Source organism: Phacochoerus africanus, chromosome 1 (assembly GCF_016906955.1).
Source record: "Phacochoerus africanus isolate WHEZ1 chromosome 1, ROS_Pafr_v1, whole genome shotgun sequence".
Lineage (NCBI taxonomy): Eukaryota > Metazoa > Chordata > Mammalia > Artiodactyla > Suidae > Phacochoerus > Phacochoerus africanus.
The window spans coordinates 231,456,956-231,476,002 of record NC_062544.1 but is presented as its reverse complement, the minus strand read 5'-3'; the positions used below and the strand labels follow the sequence as shown (position 1 = coordinate 231,476,002).

General features: G+C 34.9%; 1 protein-coding gene across 2 annotated transcripts in view; it reads left to right on the top strand.

Annotated features, from left to right (window-relative positions):
- Nucleotides 1-19,047, top strand: part of DZIP3 (DAZ interacting zinc finger protein 3) — a 130,526-nt gene that overhangs the window by 29,670 nt on the left and 81,809 nt on the right. For both annotated transcript variants that reach the window (XM_047792914.1, XM_047792925.1), the window contains exons 3-8: nt 891-960; nt 3,362-3,517; nt 6,413-6,529; nt 10,382-10,462; nt 14,101-14,225; nt 16,819-16,933. In XM_047792914.1, coding sequence (XP_047648870.1) covers nt 891-960; nt 3,362-3,517; nt 6,413-6,529; nt 10,382-10,462; nt 14,101-14,225; nt 16,819-16,933 — 664 coding nt within the window. The remainder of the gene's footprint in view (nt 1-890; nt 961-3,361; nt 3,518-6,412; nt 6,530-10,381; nt 10,463-14,100; nt 14,226-16,818; nt 16,934-19,047) is intronic.

Here is a 19,047-nt window from a genome sequence, read left to right as displayed (position 1 = left end):
CTACCGCAGCATATGGAGGTTCCTAGGCTAGGGGTCAAATCAGAGCCATAGCCAGCGGCCTATACCAGAGCCACAGCAACACGGAATCCGAGCCACATCTGCAACCTACACCACAGCTCACGGCAACGCCGGATCCTCAACCCACTGAGCAAGGCTAGGGATCAAACCCACAACCTCATGGTTCCTAGTCGGATTCGTTAACCACTGAGACACAATGGGAACTTCCGTATGTTATGGTTCTTATATTTTGAATCTTACATTATGATTCTGTATGTAGGCAAAAGCAATTTTATAAATAAATTTTCCAGTTCAGTAAATAATACTACATATGTTCACATTTCAAGCCCATGTTAAAAGCAAAATTTGTCAATTTATTCCTTTTTACAAAATAGTTAAAATTTATAAAGATGATATTCTGCCCCAGTTGAAAAAGCCATTTTTGGAAACTGGACAGTTGTGATGTCAGGAACCTAAAAAACAAAAACAAAACCAAAAAAAAACAATCTATGTAAGATAGATCTGTTCCAAACCTTAATTGTCTTCAGAAACACACACGTAACACAAAACAACCTTTTTTCCTTTATGTTGAAACAGTGCTATAAAGTTAATTTTTCCCATTATTTTTGTCTATTGTATGTCTGATAAAGACGAAAAAATTTTACATCAGCTTCCTGTTCTTGCTGCCACCATCTAGTAAGTGAGTGGCATAATTACTTTTCTTTAACTTGAATCTCTAAAGAGATACGGCACCTACCACCATTACCAGTTTTTGGTACATATTTATACTTTTGAAACTTTCAGGCAAAAATTCACATGTTAAATTCTTTGCTATTACAATTTGTGTTCTTTGTAAGAAGATCCTTTAAATATACCTTTTTCATTTAAAATAGGGATCTTCCTGTGGAGGAGCAGGCTAAGGAAGAAACCAGGACTAAGGTAGAAGAATCAACTGATCAACTGGTAAGAGAAAATTTAATTAGTTAACTAATAAAGACTAATGTTATATGAGAATATAATACTAAATCTAATCAATTTCATTATCTGCTGAAAATTTTCTCGCCTAGTGGTCATAACTAAATCTTTCTTTGATAATTGATATTTGTGTCTCAAAGTTGTCATTCTAAGAACCAGTCCTCACCGTAAATTAGAATTAGTAGATAATTGAATTGACTTGCTCAGAAACATCCCAACAATCAGTTTTAAGAAATTGCTTATTTGTTTTTAAAAGCAAAACAAAATGAACACTGTACACATACAAAGAAAACATACACAGAGAATTTTATTTAGTAAGAAATTTCACTGAGTTGTTTCTGAAGTTAATTCTTTTCCCTGTTTTTATCATCTTTATATCTGGGTAACTGAATTATACACTAATAAAAAACTTTTATTGCCAGTGACATTATACTTTATGGTAGATTAAAAAATATACACATATTTGAGCATATCATGTGGTTGTCTTTAGTGAGCAATGGATAAAGTGGTATTTGCTTGTTTCTTGTTAGTGCAATTTTTACCTTCCACATAGTTTTATATAATGATTGTGACAAATATAATGATGTCCACTTGTTAATAAAGTTTATAAAGGTTATCCAGTAATTTAGGAGGAGAATATATATAAACATAAAGTAACCATAGTATTCACTTGCATGAGGTTATCACTGTAAGAAATGTTGCAGAGGAAATATATTATGTGCAAATGTACATAAGGATGTACAGTTGGACCAAAAAAGGCATTTCTAGATACAGTTTTTGGGATATAGAGGCAAAGGAGGTGGAAACTTTGACCTGAATTTGGCTTAGACGCTAAATCTATTTTGCAAAAGTGGATTGAGTATCAAATATTTTAATAACTTAAAAAATTAAATTTGTGTTATAACAAGATAGATTTAACAAACATGAAGCTTATGCTATTTCCTGTTGAAAAATTTTATTCATGCCATAGTCTTGCTTGTGTATCAGTTTGGCAATTAGTGCTAGATGATTCTGTGATGACTTTTAGCTACAGAATTAACCTTTAATTTTTGAATAATATGCATTATTAACAGTGGCCATTCTTTATAAAAGTTTGTGTGGTTATTTTATAGAAGTTTTTTTTAACATTTTGAAAAATCTCAATCCTACAGAAAAGTTACAAGAATAGTACAATGAACACTTATACACTCTACTGAGATTTACCAAACTTAATATTTCCCACATTTTTTGATGTAAATATATGAAGTACTATGAAATATAAGATGTATTAGGTATTGTTTGGGATGAAGGAATCTCAATTTAATACTCAAACTCCGAAGGGGAGGGTAGATATAGATAGTCCTGCAATGGACTTTATTCATTCTTGGTTACTTTCTGGGTAGTTTTCAGGTCTGTTAGAAACCTGTCAGTCAGAGTCATCCCACACCAGTGACTATTCTGCATTTTCAGTAACTATGTATGGCCTCTGTAGTAAGAATCTGTCTGCTCTCATATTCAGGGGTCAGTAGCAACATATTCATATTCCCAAAATTTTAGCAGGATATAAGAACTGTGGTGTGTTTGATAAGGTTTGAAGAAAGGCCATCATCCATCTGTTCCAAGCCCATTATTCATTTCTACTGCCCACCTATTTCTCACAATTGATGTTAATAGAAAATCCAGTGAGACTTGACAGTTTAGCTATCAGTTAACCATTAACTATGGCTTTTTAAGTCTGTAAGGGTCAGTTCCTGAAGTCTCAAGATTATTAATAATTATTCAGCTCTGATAGAATTGAGATTATATTTGAGTCATTATATTATACTAATTTATTTATAATTTAAAGTGTTAGAGTTTTATTTATCTTCAAATTGCTGTTTCGTAACTGAAGCTTAGTCACATAATGTTAAAAGCACTGTTTGATATAGTCTTCGTGTTATTTTGTAGAATAGTCTATTTAATATTTTAAACTTAGCATTTTTTTATACTTTTAATGGACCAACTCAATACATGCTGTGCATTTCTTGAGGGCAGCGATTTTTAAAGGCTTAACTTACATTTAAGCCATAATAGCCTAAAATCATTCATGTTTCCCATCCCAACACCATCCAATAAAAGGTATAATTACTCCCATCGTTAAGTCTATACTATGTTTATAACTTTAAAATGCATTTATGATAGCCTTCCCTATATTAAAGGTTCTTGGGTTTTGGTCTTATTTTTCTGACTACATATTAGGTTCCTTGAGAGCAGAGACAATGTTTTATTCTTACTGGGATTTTCTATAGTCTGTCATAGTGATCTACATATAGTGTATAAAGGCACTTTGTTCTTTTTTTTAATACTTTGGCTGATTTTAACCTTAAACTAGAACATGTATAATTATGTTAATTTTTAATACATCTTCTAGGACAAACAGGAAAAGGAAACACCTACTGATCTCGTCCCTGTTAACCTACTACTAGAAGTGAAGAAGTTATTGAATGCAATTAATACTCTACCAAAAGGTGTGGTTCCTCATATCAAGAAGTTCTTACAAGAAGATTTTTCCTTCCAAACTATGCAGGTAAGATCATAATTTGTTCTTTGGGGTAGAAGTGCAGCACCCTGTGTATGACTGTCTAGGGAAAATACACCGTGTTTCTTTACTCTCATACTACTACCACACTCACAGCACTTCTGACACTAGATGTGTGGGTTGTTCGAAAAAAAGAAGAAAAAATAACCAGAATCATGAATTCATGAGTGAACATGAAAACATCCATACAAATTGCAGAGTCATCTATTTTGTCTGAGGGGGATTAAGAGGTACCAAGTTAGAGCTAAAAGATAAATAAGTCAAGGGGATGTCATGTACACATAGGGAATACAGTCAATAACATTTTAACAAGTTTGCATGGTGATGGACAGTAACTGGTCTTATTGCAGTGATTATTTCATAATGATGTCATAAGAAAAATATCACATCACTGTGTGTTGTACACCTGAAATATTATATGTTAATTATAAAATAAAAATTTTTAAAATTCCATAGACATCTAAAGGATAATACAGAGTTCCGCTACTTGCAGTGGCTACCTGAGTTGGTTTAGAGCAACCTTCCTTTGAGAAGAAATAGAAAAACAGGAGATGATCTTTCTTAGTAATGCTTATTTGTGCTTTCCTGGCAGATCACTTAATTCCACTAGGGACTGAGATGATTACAAACTTTATTTTTGTTCAGTGAAGAGGAGTCTATTAATTACTCTTTGTTGCAAATACCAGCAGTGCCCTGCCCATACCCATTGGTCCCTTGAATTCTTTCATTTCAGTATACTCTGAACAATTTCCAGTTTTCAATATCTACATGTCTATGCCTTTTCTTTTTGTCTGGAACTGCAGAAGGCTCATGGCAGTTTAGAGGTCCCAAGGAATTAATATCCTCCCACACCTCAGGAAGCACTCAATCAATCAATAACCCTTGGGGGAGTTCCTGTTGTAGCTCAGCAGGTTAAGAACCCAACATAGTGTCCGTGAGGATGTGGATTTGATCCGTGGCCTTGCTCAGTGGGGTAAAGATCTGGCATAGATCGCAGATGCAACTCAGATCCTACATTGCTGTGGCATAGGCCTGTAGCTGCAGCTCCAATTTGACTCCTCACATGGGAACTTTCATATGCCACAGGTATAGCCATAATAAGAAAAAAAAAAAATCCTTAGGAATTATTATATAAATATCCCAGTTCTCTCACCCCTTGAGTTAGATAATACTGGTTTCAATTTTTCAGTATTTTCCTGTTGTATTAAGCCTAGTCACTCACTGTGGATAACTAGCCTATTTTCTCTTCATTTATTCACTTCTCCACTCCCCTACCATTGTTCTCTGCATCTCTCAAATAAACTGCTTGCATTCAAATCTTTGTGTTAGGGTCTGCTTCCAACTGGAATCAAAACAGACATTTTAGGAGTTCCTACTGTAGCTCAGTGGGTTAGGAACCCAACTAGTATCCATGAGAACATGAGTTCAATCCCTGACCTTGCTCAGTGGGTAAGGATCCTGTGTTGTTACAAGACCTGATGTAGTTCCCAGATGCTGCTTGGATCTGGCATTGCTGTAGCTGTGATTTAGGCTGGCAGCTTTGATTTGACCCTTAGCCTGGGAACTTGCATATGCCTCAGGATACAGCCCTAGAAAGTCAAATAAATAAATAAATAAATAAACACCAAACAAATAAAAAAATCCTCCCAAAACAAAAACACACATTTTACTCTAAGGGTAAATTTCTTCAGGATCCCAACTAAAAGAATAAGGTATTTACCAGGGCCCCTTTCCTTTATACATCATATGCTCCAGTTTTCTTCAGAGCTCTGTAGATTTGCTGCAATCTCTATTCAGACTCTAAGTTACAACTGAATATAGCAATTGTCTTAAGGAGAAAAGTGGCTCCAAAAGTCAGTCTAATGTCTCTGGGCCTTCCGCCTCTCGCATGTTGGCTCCAGAGATTTTCAATGCCTTGGTAGCTTTCTGTTGCTTCCAAAACAAGTTGTTTTTTTTTTCTTCATCTGGCTTTTTTTAGTTCTCATTGAGGGTATTGCTCTCAAACTACCTAAATTGTTTGGCAAAGGTAGATAGTTTTCTTTGCCTGTTCAATTTAAGAGATATTGTTGAGTAAATGGTTGATATATGAGTCTGGAATTTAGGTGATAGTTCTGAGCCCAAACCATAAATTTGGATACTATCAGTTGTAGATGCTATTTAAAAAGATGACAGTGGATTACTTTTATGAGGAAATGTGTGCTGATAGAGAAGAGGTCCATTAAGTTGAGTGTTTCAGAAACTGAAGTAAAGTATTTAGGCTAGGAGAAAAACAGGAACGTATTATATACCGGAAATCAAGTTAATAAAGTGTAAACTTCCCACACAGATAATACATCATTAAACAAATAATGTAATTTAAAGCAGGCACTTGTAGGTATAAGACATTGGGAAATGGACACAAAGATAAGGCATAGCTATTCCTTATTTCATCCATGTAAATAATGAACTGTGGTACATAATCAATTATATATTAATTTGGTTACAATTAGATGACAGCATAAGATGGTTTGCCCTGGTGTTGGTACTTTTAAAGCCAGCATTCCTATTACCAGAGGATCAGGGCTGGAAGCAAGATTTTAGCTGTTAGTGAATGGAAAGTATGAGAATGAAGCAGAACTATGACTTTCCTCTGAAGTAGGAGCAGACATTGCCAACCCTTTGGCAAATATAGGAATGCTTTTTAGTGTTTTGAGGAAAGAGTTACAAAGAAGATTTGTCAAACTACTTAAAAACAAATATGAGAACAGTTTTATCTAGGTCACATGAATTTTTTAAAAATCATATTTATTCTCCAGTTTTCTACAATGAGCATGTATTATTTATAATAAAAATAAACATATTTGTTTAACTTAAGGAAATTTTCAACCAAATTATTTTCCACAGAGAGAAGTTGCAGCCAACACCCAGAATGGGGAGGAAATTGTTCCTGCTTTGACTTTACGTTTCTTAATAACACAACTGGAAGCAGCACTTAGGAATATTCAAGCTACTAATTATACTGTAAGTGTTTTCTTTTTAAAAGTCTGAAATAATGGACTTGTATAATGTTTTTCAATGAGAGAACATGCATGCTTATTTTAAGGTATAGACCAATTCATACTTTCCTCATTTACCTCTAGAGAAAGATACACATAAATTGATTTCTCCCCTGTGTCTTATACTTTATTATGACTGCATCTCTTTAATGAGCCCATTCTAATTCTCTTTACTACAATGAAATTGTTCATCTTAAATAGAAACTTGAACTAGTAAAAATAGGCTTTCCCAATTAGAAATGCAGAGTCATTTCTCCTTTTTTCCTCCTAATTATTAGTCAGCTCCTCTTTCTACTGATATTTCTATATTTGTAAAAAATGGAATGTCTATCATCTGTCATTAAGTAATCACGTGAGGTAAAATTGACAAGACATGTTCAAGATCAAATGATACTTCTTTTTTCTTTTTTTTTTTGGCTTTTCTGGGGCCGCACCCATGGCACATGGAAGTTCCTAGGCTAGGGGTCCAATCAGAGCTGCAGCAGTGGGCCTATGCCAGAGCCACAGCAACTCGGGATCCAAGCCGAGTCTGTGACCCACACCACAGCTCATGGCAACACTGGATCCTTAACCCACTGAATGAGGCCAGGGATTGAACACACAACCTCATGGTTCCTAGTCGGATTCATTAACCACTGAGCCACGACAGGAACTCCAAATGATACTTTAGAAATAAATAGACAAATCTGAAAAGTAAATATTGCATCAAAAATAATAACCAAGGAGTTCCCATAGTAGTACAGCGGAAATGAGTTCGACTAGGAACCAGGAGGTTACAGGTTTGATCCCTGGCCTCACTCAGTGAGTTAAGGGTCCGGCATTGCCATGAACTGTGGCGTAGGTCTCAGACGCAGCTCGGATCTTGTGTTGCCATGGCTGTGGTATAGGCCAGCAGCTATAGCTCTGATTATATCCCTAGCCTGGGAACCTCCATATGCCACAGATGTGGCCCTAAAAAGCACACATACACACAAAATAATGACCAATAGTACAGGACATAAAAGGAAAAATCAGTTCTTTGAATAATTTGATCAGTAAACTATGTTTTGCACACATGTAGAAGATGGACTAGAGTTATATTCAAGAAAGGACTACCCAGGCATTAAACAAAGTAGCCTAAGATACCACCTCCCATATTATGGTAGTGTGTAGAGAGATGGAAAAGTCATCCTATAAGACTCAAGGTTCTAAGAGGTGATGTATATCACCCTAAAGGAATTCTAGATGGAGTCAAAAGAGGGACAAAGACAAGGGAGTTTGGATCAACATGTAATCCCAGGGACTTCTGGGGTGCTGCAGACCTGCTATTTCTCCCACTGACTAGGTTGTTAAGCAATTAAATAAATCATTATAAAATTAATATTAACAAATGCCAACTGATTAGCCTTCTCTACTTAGGCATTACTTCAAAGATCAGTCTTGTACTAAGAATAGAAAAGTTTCCTCTCCTGTTGGTAATGTGAGCAGAATTAGAATTGTCATAATCAGAGCAGCCTGCTGCTATATCCAAAGGGCTCTCCCTGTTCCTCAGAGCTAGTGAGGAGAGGCAAGACAACCTTTTAGGAAGTGGCAGTAGGGTGAGGGGTTGGGGACAGCTACCAGTAACATCTCTATATCCATTAGTTCCACTATCTAGAATAATCTCTGTTAATGGGGAGAAGGTAGGGAAGAAAGGGCAGGGCATTTAGGTTAGAAGTGTACCATTTTCATCTTTAAATTCTTTATGTTCTACTTCTAATTATAGCATTACCACTATTCTGTATCTTGTTCTTAAATGCCTTTTGTTTAGAATTGTATTGGCCGAAGGTTTTGTTGTATCATTTGTGAAGCTAATTTTTAAAAGTTACAAAATAGTAGTTCATATGTTTGCTCTATAATAGACACTACTCTAAGTACTTTGTAAGGATGAAATTACTTACTCTTCACAAGCAACCCATCTCATTATTCCCATTTTACAGATTAGAAACTGAGGCATGGGGGTTAAATAATTTGCTTAATTCATTAAGTAGTAAGTAGTGTACAAACCCATGTAGTCTTGGCTTAAGAACCTCTGCAGAGATAGGAATTTTAAGAAGGAAACCAATTAGATATTACAGGGAGTTTGTGCTTATAAACTCACATATGAGAACAGCTACACATGTTTGTTTCTGTTGGTATCAATTTGAGCCCAAGCCCCTAACCTTAGCCAAATAAATATACACTGTTGTCCATAAAAAGTATGCTAGGTGAGAGAATAGTTAGTTTAGTATAAAAAGAATGTGTATATTCTGTAGGTGCTTAGCATCCTTATGCACCTGAAAAAAAATCTTGATTTTAGTATGGGAAAATCTCAGTGTAAAAAACTAACATGGCAAAAGATATGATTATACTCTTTAGTCAGTCTTGAGTTTATGAACAGAATAAACTATTTATTTAACATTTTACTTTGAGATAATCTTAAGAAGCACAGAAGTTACAAAAATACAACTGTACAATGCAAAAGTATAAGGAGGCCCTGATGTACTCTTCAATTAGCTTCATCTGATAGTTACATCTACGTAACAATTAATCAATACCAGGAAGTTGACATTGGTACAGTAGGTATTGTGTCAGGGCTCTCCAAGACCCCCATGTCCAGAAGGACTCATGGGACTCAGTATGAAGTTATACTCATGCTGAGATTTATTACAATGACATAGTGAAGATAGAACCCAGACCATAAGGGTTGAAACAGAGGCAGCATCTAAAGGAATCCATCTTCAGGCTTCCTTACGTTTTCTCCCTTCCATGAGGGGGTCACACAGAGTACATACCTTGTTCCTCCCTCCACAACAAAAATGCAGCAACTTGTGTGTATGTTATGTTTCTGTCCATTCGAGAATCAGTGCTCAAGATTTTTAGTGGGGTTAGATATGTAGGGACCCTCTGCCTAACATGTATCAAAATTCCAGACTCCCAGAAGATATTTCCAGGTGTGCAGCATAAATTGTATCCTTGGCACGGTCTAGCACAGTAAGCATCCCCTGTCAGAGAACAGTGGGAACACTCTTGAAATCCAGGTTTACAGATATCAGCCAAGGGTCAGACTTACAAGTGTGCCTTTTAAGGATAGTATTCTCAGACCAGACAGATATGGTAAGTTTTTACACAAAGTGTGTATAGTTCTGTGTCATTTTAACACAAGTGTATATGTTTGTAACCACTACTGCAATCAGGATAAAAGAACTATTTCATCACCACAAAAATCTACTACTTTATAGTCACATGCACCCTTTACCTTTCCCACTTGCCCTAATCCCTAATCTATTCTCCATCTCTAATTGGCATAGACCATTTTTAAATGAAGGAAATAGTCATGTGTTTTAATTTTCATTAAGTAAGTGATAAGGAAGCGTCTTATCACTGTTAAAACTGTTAAACCCCACACATGGACAATAAAAGACTTTTATTGTTTAAGCTGGTTGGTAGATACTTGGGTGCTTGTTACATTATCATCTAAAGTGTCCCTATACCTAAAATATTATATAATGAAAGAAAGCAAAAGAGAATTAGAATTTTTTGGAAAGTTTTAGTATAACAAATCTTGATGACATTTGCTTTCATTTTCTTTTATCAAATTCTAAGGTTCTATTTCAAGATTATTGACTTTCTTCTGGATCAAATTATTAAGTACATCTAAAATACATTCTCTATACTGATTGTGAGATAATAGATAATATAATGATAATTTTAACTATTTTTAATAGTTACTAAATAGGTTTAGGATATTTAATTAAACTTTCTATACTGAAAAATAGCTTAATCTAATAATCAACTAAAATATATTTTATCTTTTTAGGCACATCAGATTGATATTGGTTATTACTTGACATTACTATTTTTGTATGGAGTAGCACTCACTGAAAGAGGAAAGAAAGAGGTATGTAGCATGTGCTATTTGCCCATTATAAATCTCTTCACATACACTGACTTCATTTTAACAAATTAAAATGTTGATTTTTTAAATTCTCTATAAATTGAAACCTTTCAGTGACATTTCTGTCATATATTTAAAATGTAATTATTGTGAAATTAAAAATATTGATGGGGAAACAACATTTGCTTATATCTTTGAAATATTTTTTAATTTATTTTTTTAATTGTTATTTTCCCAATACAATTTTTTTTCTACTATACAGCATGGTGAACCAGTTATACATACATGTATGCATTCTATTTTCTTACATTATCATGCTCCATCATAAATGACTAGACATAGTTTCCAGTGCTACATGGCAGGATCTCATTGCAAATCCAATCCAAATGCAATAGTTTGCATTTATTATCCCCAAGCTCCCAATCCACCCAACTCCCTCCCCCTTGGCAACTATTTGTCATTTATAAAACAGAAAATTGCTTAGCTTCTTTCACTTATACATTTTAATCCATTTTATATTATAGTTTAATCTCTCTGGTCTTTATCTTACCCTTTTTGTAAAATATGAGTTTTACCTCAAATTCTTTGTCAAAGTAATGTGCAAAAAGTAAAAATCTGGACATCACCTAGGTGATTTCTAAGGATACTTACAAATTTAACATTATTTTTTTCTTATTTTTAATGATTTCTCATTTGCAGTCTTGATCTCTTTTACTTTTTGTATCTCCAGATTTATGCTCTCTGTTTTGTTTCATAAATACATAAATCTGACTTGTTAATTAGGTGAAGTAGAATTTATAAGCTCCAATCTGAAAACGTTTCTGTTTTAAATAATTTCACACAATGCTAATTATTGTTTAGTGTGATGTGCTAGAGAGTATTTTAAAATGAGGCCATGTAGCATTTTTTTTCTCAGGGAGATCAGGACTCTTATGCTTGTTTTAATCATGATAACTGAAATCAGTTATAATAAATAACTGATTCTGGAGTTCCCGTGGTGGTACAGTGGTTAACGAATCTGACTAGGAACCATGAGGCTGCAGGTTCGATCCCTGCCCTTGCTCAGTGGGTTAAGGATCCGGTGTTGCTGTGAGCTGTGGTGTAGGTCGCAGATGCGGCTCGGATCCTGCATTGATGTGGCTCTGGAAAGGCCAGTGGCTGCAGCTCTGATTAGACCCCTAGCCTGGGAACCTCCATATGCCGTGGGAGTGGCCCTAGAAAAGGCAAAATATAAATAAATAAACAAACTGATTCTTTTACTTCTAAATCTATATTGTTTATGATCAAGGTGATTCTTCCCCAAAAGAGACTACATGTGTGGTCAAAAAGTCATTTCCTATTTGAAAAATAACAAAGATTTGTGCTCCAATTAGAATTAAAAATTAGGAAGAATTGTAAAGATCTGTGTTCCCATAGTCTTCCAAAGAGCCCTTATTTTAGCCGGTAATAATTGTCAGTTTTAAATATAAAAATTATTTTAGTGTTCACCTTGTTTTTTTGTTTTTGTTATTGTTTTTGTTTTTTTTTAGTTACTCAAGGAATTTATTACATTTATAGTTGTACAATGATCATCACAATCCAATTTTATAGAATTTCCCTCCCACAACCCCAGTGCGTCCCCCCACCCCCCAAACTGTCTCCTCCAGAGACCATAAGTTTTTCAATGTCTCTGAGTCAGTGTCTGTTCTGCAAAAATTCATTCTATCCTTTTTTCAGATTCCACATGTCAGTGAAAGCATTTGATGTTGATGTCTCATTGTATGGCTGACTTCACTTAGCATGATAATTTCTAGGTCCATCCATGTTGCTAAAAATGCCAGTATTTCGTTCCTTTTAAAGGCTAAGTAATATTCCATTGTGTATATGTACCACATCTTCTTGATCCACTCTTCTATTGATGGACATTTAGATTGTTTCCATGTCTTGGCTATTGAAAATAGTGCTGCAGTGAACATCAGAGTACATGTGTTTTTTGTGAGTCATGGTTTTCTCTGGATAGATGCCCAGGAGTAGGATTGCTGGATCAAATGTAGTTCTATTTTTAGTTTTCGGAGGAATCTCCATACTGTTTTCTACAGTGGTTGCACCAATTTACAATCCCACCAACAGTGTATTAGGGTATTAGGGTTCCTTTTTCTCCACATCCTCTCCAGCACTTATTGTTTGTAGACTATTTGATGATGGCCATTCTGGTCGGTGTAAGGTGGTACCTTATAGTGGTTTTGATTGGCATTTCTCTAATATGAGTGATGTTGAACATCTTTTCATGTGTTTTTTGGCCATCTGTATGTCTTCTTTGGAGAATTGTCTGTTTAGATCTTCTGCCATTTTTTGATGGGGTTCTTTTTTTGGTATTGAGAAGTAGGAGGTGTTTATAAATTTTAGAGATTAATCCCTTGTCAGTCGATTCATTTGCAAAGATTTTCTACCATTCTGTGGGTTGTCTTTTTGTGTTGTTTAGGGTTTCCTTTGCTGTGCAGAAACTTTGAAGTTTGATTAGGTCCCATTTGTTTATTTTTGTTTTTGTTGTCAATACTCTGATAGGTAGATCTGAGAAGATGTTGCTGTCTTTTATGTCAGAGAGTGTTTGGCCTATGTTTTCCTCTAGGAGTTTGATAGTGTCTGGTCTTATACCTAGGTGTTTAATCCATTTGGAGTTTATTTTTGTGTATGGTGTTAGGGAGTGTTCTAATTTCATTCTTTTCCATGTGGCTGTCCAGTTTTCCCAGCACCACTTATTGAACAAGCTGTCCTTTCTCCATTGTCTATTCTTGCCTCCCTTATCATAGATCAGTTGGCTGTAGGTGCGTGGGTTTAATTCTGGGCTTTCTATGCTGTTCCACTGATCTATATTTCTGTCTTTGTGCCAATACCATGCAGTTTTGATGACTGTTGTTTTGTAGTATAGTCTGAAGTTGTAGGTGCGTGGGTTTAATTCTGGACTTTCTATCCTGTTCCACTGATCTATATTTCTGTCTTTGTGCCAGTACCATATGGCTTTGATGATTGTTGCTTTGTAGTATAGTCTGAAGTTAGGGAGCCCGATTCCTCCAGCTCCATTTTTCTTTTTCAGGATGTCGTTGGCTATTCTGTGTCTTTTGTGCTTCCAAACAAACTTTATTTTGTTCAAGTTCTGCGAAAAATGTCCTTGGTAATTTGATAGGGATTGCATTGAATCTGTAGATTGCCTTGGTAGTATAGTCATTTTGACAATATTAACTCTTCTAATCCAAGAGCGTGGTATATCTTTCCATCTATTTGTGTCATCTTTGATTTCTTTCATCAGTGGCTTGTAGTTTTCAGAGTACAGGTCTTTTGTCTCTTTAGGTAGGTTTACTCCTAGGTATTTTATTCTTTTGGATGTGATGGTAAACAGGATTGCTTCCCTAATTTCTCTTAGTGTTCACTTTGAAACATTGGTTAAAAATCTTAAGTCCTTTTGTAAATAACTATTTTGAACACTGAATACATTATCCATGTGATCACATGCAGAGATGCTAGGATTAGAGATGTGAATAAATGACCAAAATGACTGGATCAATATTAAAGCTGTCCTCATTTCTCCATTTGAAAAATAATTGTTTACTGGAAAAGAAAAAAAGCCTTTTGCATCAGCCAAACTTAGTTTTATGTTACTACAGGATTATATAGAAGCTGAGAATAAATTTCTGGTGATGAAGATGGTGATCCAAGAAAATGAAATTTGTGAAAACTTTATGTCTTTAGTTTATTTTGGACGTGGTTTGCTTCGATGTGCTCAGAAGAGGTAAGGATTTCAATTAATGGGCAAATCTTACCTGTCAATTTTCAGCATTATGAAATGGGAATAAAGTGTGCACAGTGTATCAGGGATCATGATATTTGTGCTCTACTGATTCTTTTCCTCATTGCTGATTCTATGGATAATTTCTTTAATGTACTTGAGAGTATTAAATATCAAACTTAACAGTCCATGGCAATAAAAAGTAGTATAGATTAGGTATTAGTAACATAGGCTTTGGAGTCTGACAGACCTGGGTTCAAACACATTTTCTGCCACTTACCTACTATATGTCTTAAAGGAAATTTAATGTTGCTAAGCCTTATCTTTGGAACTAATAATAGTACCTACCCCATAAGGTGATTAACATAGTGCCCAGGACACAAAAATACTATTCTTAATAAATAATTAATTGTCATATTTGTTAATATTATCACCACTTGGAATAGGTATTTTAAGGTATAAATGAGCCTATAACACATTAAAAGGGTCAAAATGCTGAGTTTGGGAGTATCGGGTATTACATATTTAGTGAAATTATACAGGGGAACATATATGGACTATCTGTCCCCTTCCCATATGGAGATCCTTAGCCATTTGTAGCATCATTGATTCATTTTATTTGCTAAACATTTATCATATTTTAGAGACTAGTCTAGGTATTGGAGATGAAATTGCTTACAAAATAGACAGTTCTTGTCCTTATTTAGCTAACAGTATAGTGAATGTTATAGGCGTTAATCAAATAATGAGTTATATAAATAATTAATTGTGAAATGTGATAAAATGCAATGCAAGAAAATGTAATGAACAATTAAAGCCTTTATTGGAACCCTGATATATTTCTGGGAATCAGAAGTCTCCTTGGGGAAATAATGTTTGTCTAAGATCTGAAGGATGAATTTGGCAAAATTTACTTATGCAAATCCTTATGAAGGATTACTGCTGGACCCAACCATTGGATCCCTAAAAGCATCACTTATGTGGTAGTTCCTTGATTCTTCGTAAGGTTGATCTTTTATCCTCTGGCATGCATATTCTTTACTATCCAGAAGACTTCCTGCTTCCTATTTGTTAACATGATGTCATCAATATGGTTGGCCTGTTTTTCAGAATGTCAGGATGATCAAAATCCCCTTAGTCTATATTGCAGAGAGAATTAACATAGCTTTGAGACAAGACAAAGAATCCGTACTTCTGTCCTTCCTTCAGATAGATGAACTACTGTTTATTTTCTTTATTGATAGGCATTGGAAAGAATCCATTTTTCAAATTATTGGCACTAGAAATCCCAGTCATTTGGCAGCATTGTTTACTTTCATCTCTGGCCTGTAGAGAACAGCCACCACTCAAAGATGCAGATGTCCTTCTCACCCTATATTTCTTACTGCATTAATGATAGAATGTCCTCTGGGCCTTTCCAGGGAACATTGTCTAGTAGTAGATTCTCTGGTCTTATGCAGTCCATCTTCTACCACCCTGAGTTTTCTTTAATACTCTGCCAGGAAATTTTCAACATTTCCACTTCAATTACTAGAGGCCTTTATTGTGTCCAAGCTTCAAGTAATCTTCTCAGCAGCATGTTAGGACAGCCTTCAGGTATTCTTACTAGGAATTATGGAAAAGTTGCCCCATATCAATATACAGTTCCCTATCCAGCTATGTATTTGCCTATTGGCTCAGCACTCTTTAAGATCCACTCCCAGGCATACTCCTGGCCAGTACATACTAGTCAAGTTCTGCAGTGCTTATGGCAAATAAGCTTTCTTCCTTAATTTTTCCACTTGGACCTTGCCTATACCTGATCTTTAGATTGTTTTGTCTATAGGCAATGAGTAGAAATAGGGGAGGATCTTGAGCAGGAAGAGCATCGTCTTTTGAGACATGTACCTCAGATGATATTTTTAAATGGTCTACTCGTTCCCTGATGGTATAGTAGTCCTGCTGAGGCTATGATTTTGGTTTTTGCTATTGTTCTACCCTTGTGGTTGAATAGTGGGCCTCATTTTCAGCATTGTTCACTTTTATATTTAGAATTGGTTAGGGTTCTTCAAATGTTACCATAGAGGCCTTTAGCTTTCACAGAATATCCTCAGTTGATAGTAGTGGTCCTGTTGTACTTGGTTTCTTTTGCAGTTTGTTCTACTTTGTGATTAAATCTGGGCCTGATTTTCAGCACAGATTATCTTTATGGCTGTAGGATATGACAGTCTCTTTAAATGCTGCCTATAGAGGGCTTTATCTTTCATTGTGTCCTGAGTCAATCTTTGGCTGACCTGTGCCTGTCATTCTCTTTCTTCAAGGCTTCCAAGACAGTAAACAAAAGCCAACCAACTCTACAATCCCTTTAGTTACCATGGCCCCCATACTGTTCAGGCTTGAGCTACTACATAATCTATTGCCTCCCCTTCCACCTGTATTTCATCCCAATCTACCACAGGTGAGAGTCCTAGTATTTGTATTTCTATAGCATGCCAGAGGTTATATCACCATCCTACTTACTACAAAAAAAAAAAAAAGAGTTGCTGGTTATCTTATTAGTAAACTACCTAGTTACAGAATCCCATTCAAACTAATCTTATTTTAAAATGCCTTACAGATATAATGGAGGACTACTAGAATTTCATAAAAGCTTACAAGAGATAGGAGATACAGATGATCATTGGTTTGACATAGATCCGACAGAAGATGAAGATCTACCTACAACTTTTAAAGTAAGAAATTGAGAATAACATTTAATCTGTGACTAACAGAATCACCTTTGATAAAATGCAGTTTATGCTCACTATGTCATTCAATAGCAAACGTATTTTTTTATTGGACATTAGCTTTTGGTATAAGAAACAATAATTCTGTTATCTAGTGGAGAATGTATGATTCAACAAATGGAGAGAAGTGAGGTGAATGTGTTAGCATTTGCAAATAACAAGAAGATTAAAAGTTGTATTAGTTCAGTACTTCACATGGCTAGAGCTAAATGTAATAGCTAACTGCTTTTTTAAAAAATTAACCATTATTTTGTTGTTGATTTAAACTGTAAAGTAGTAAATGCTCACTTCACTAAACCTGAAAAATATAAAAATGCCAAAGATAAAACTAAAATTCATCCACATATTTCTTCAAATGGAGAAACCATTGTTAGTATTTTCACTTATGTCTTTCCATACACATGTATATAAACACTCATATGTTTTATTTTTAGTAAATTGGCATGCTATTATATGTGTTGATTGGTAGTATGAAAATATATATTACTGTGATTTTCCTAGCACGTAGATCATTATACAGAATAATTTTTTCATAATACCATCATAAAATAGTGTTTTAATTTGCTTAACCAGTTCCCTGCTATTGAGCACTTAGTTTATCCTAAAATTCAAGCTTTTCACTGTTACGGAAAGTGATCTTTTTATATTTCTCACATCATTCCCTTAGTAAAAAGGTCTAAAGGTGGAATTGTGAAGTGTTCATATACTTGTAAAGTTATTCATATATTTATACCCACATTTACTCCCAGAAACTTTGTATGAGTTTGTATTCTTTTTTTTTTTTTTTTTTTTAGGGCCACATCTGCAGCATATGGAGGTTCCCAGGCTAAGGGTCAAATTGGAGCTGTAGCTGCTGGCCTACACCTACACCATAGCTCATGGCAATGCTGGATCCTTAATGAACAAGGCCAGGGATTGAACCCACATTCTCATGGGTACTAGTCGGGTTCTTTACTGCTGAGCCACGACGGGAACTCCCCAGTTTGTATTCTTAAGAAAGAGTATAAGAGTTTCTATTTCTCAACACTGCCTGGGTATTTTTTTATCTTTTGGTTAATTTTTACTCCTCTAATAAGCCATATTGGTCACTTTTTATTTGTTTAAGATGAAAATAGCTACACCAGATTTCTCTTGGTTAGCATTTACATGATATATCTTCTTCCAACTTTTTCTTTAAACCTTTCTGGATCCTTATATTTTAGCTGACTTTAAGGCCAAATGCATTCTTCAAAATAAAGAGAGATGTTTCATAAAAATAAAAAATTCAATTTTCTAGAAAGCTACAACTCAAAATTTGTATAAACCTAATAATACAGCCTCAAAATACTTGGACAAAAACTGGTAGAACTAAAAAGAGAAACAGAAAACTTCCTAGTCACAGTGGAATGTTTTAAAATATCTATCTTTGTAATCAATAGAATAAGCAGATATCTTTGGCATTTGCCAGCATAATCGTATGACTTTTAAGTTTGATTTAATAAAGTCACAATTTTATAATATTTTTTTAAAAATATTAAACTTCTGTGTTTACCTGTAGTGACCCCTACTTGGTCTTGGTTGTTCTTTTTCCTTCTCCCTGTAAGTTATTTTCTTTCTTATTCAAACTTCCATAGTGAATTTTTACTTTGTGCAAACTAATACATGTATGTAGTTTGTCAAATATTAAAAGACTTAGAAATTAATGGTCTGTGGTTCATCTACTTTAATTGTAGTTCCTAATTATAGGTAACTTCTTTCAACCCTTTAGGCATTTTCATTTGATATTTACTCCTATTTTTAAAAAAGCTGTATTGCGATTTAAAAAATTTCTCCATGTTAGATATTCGCTTTTGACTTCCCACTTTAGAAGATGAGGGTTTAGTAGTTCTCTTATACATCTCCTTCACACACACACACACACACACACACACACACACACGCTTCCCTTTCCCTATCCTACTAATAGTTATAATTTTTTACTAAATTGGCCTTAAGGCTTCCTTTTACTCTCCTCCTGGGGAAACCCTTCACCTTCCTCCTGTGTAGATCCTCTATTTCTTGGATCTCAAGTTTTCCTCCTT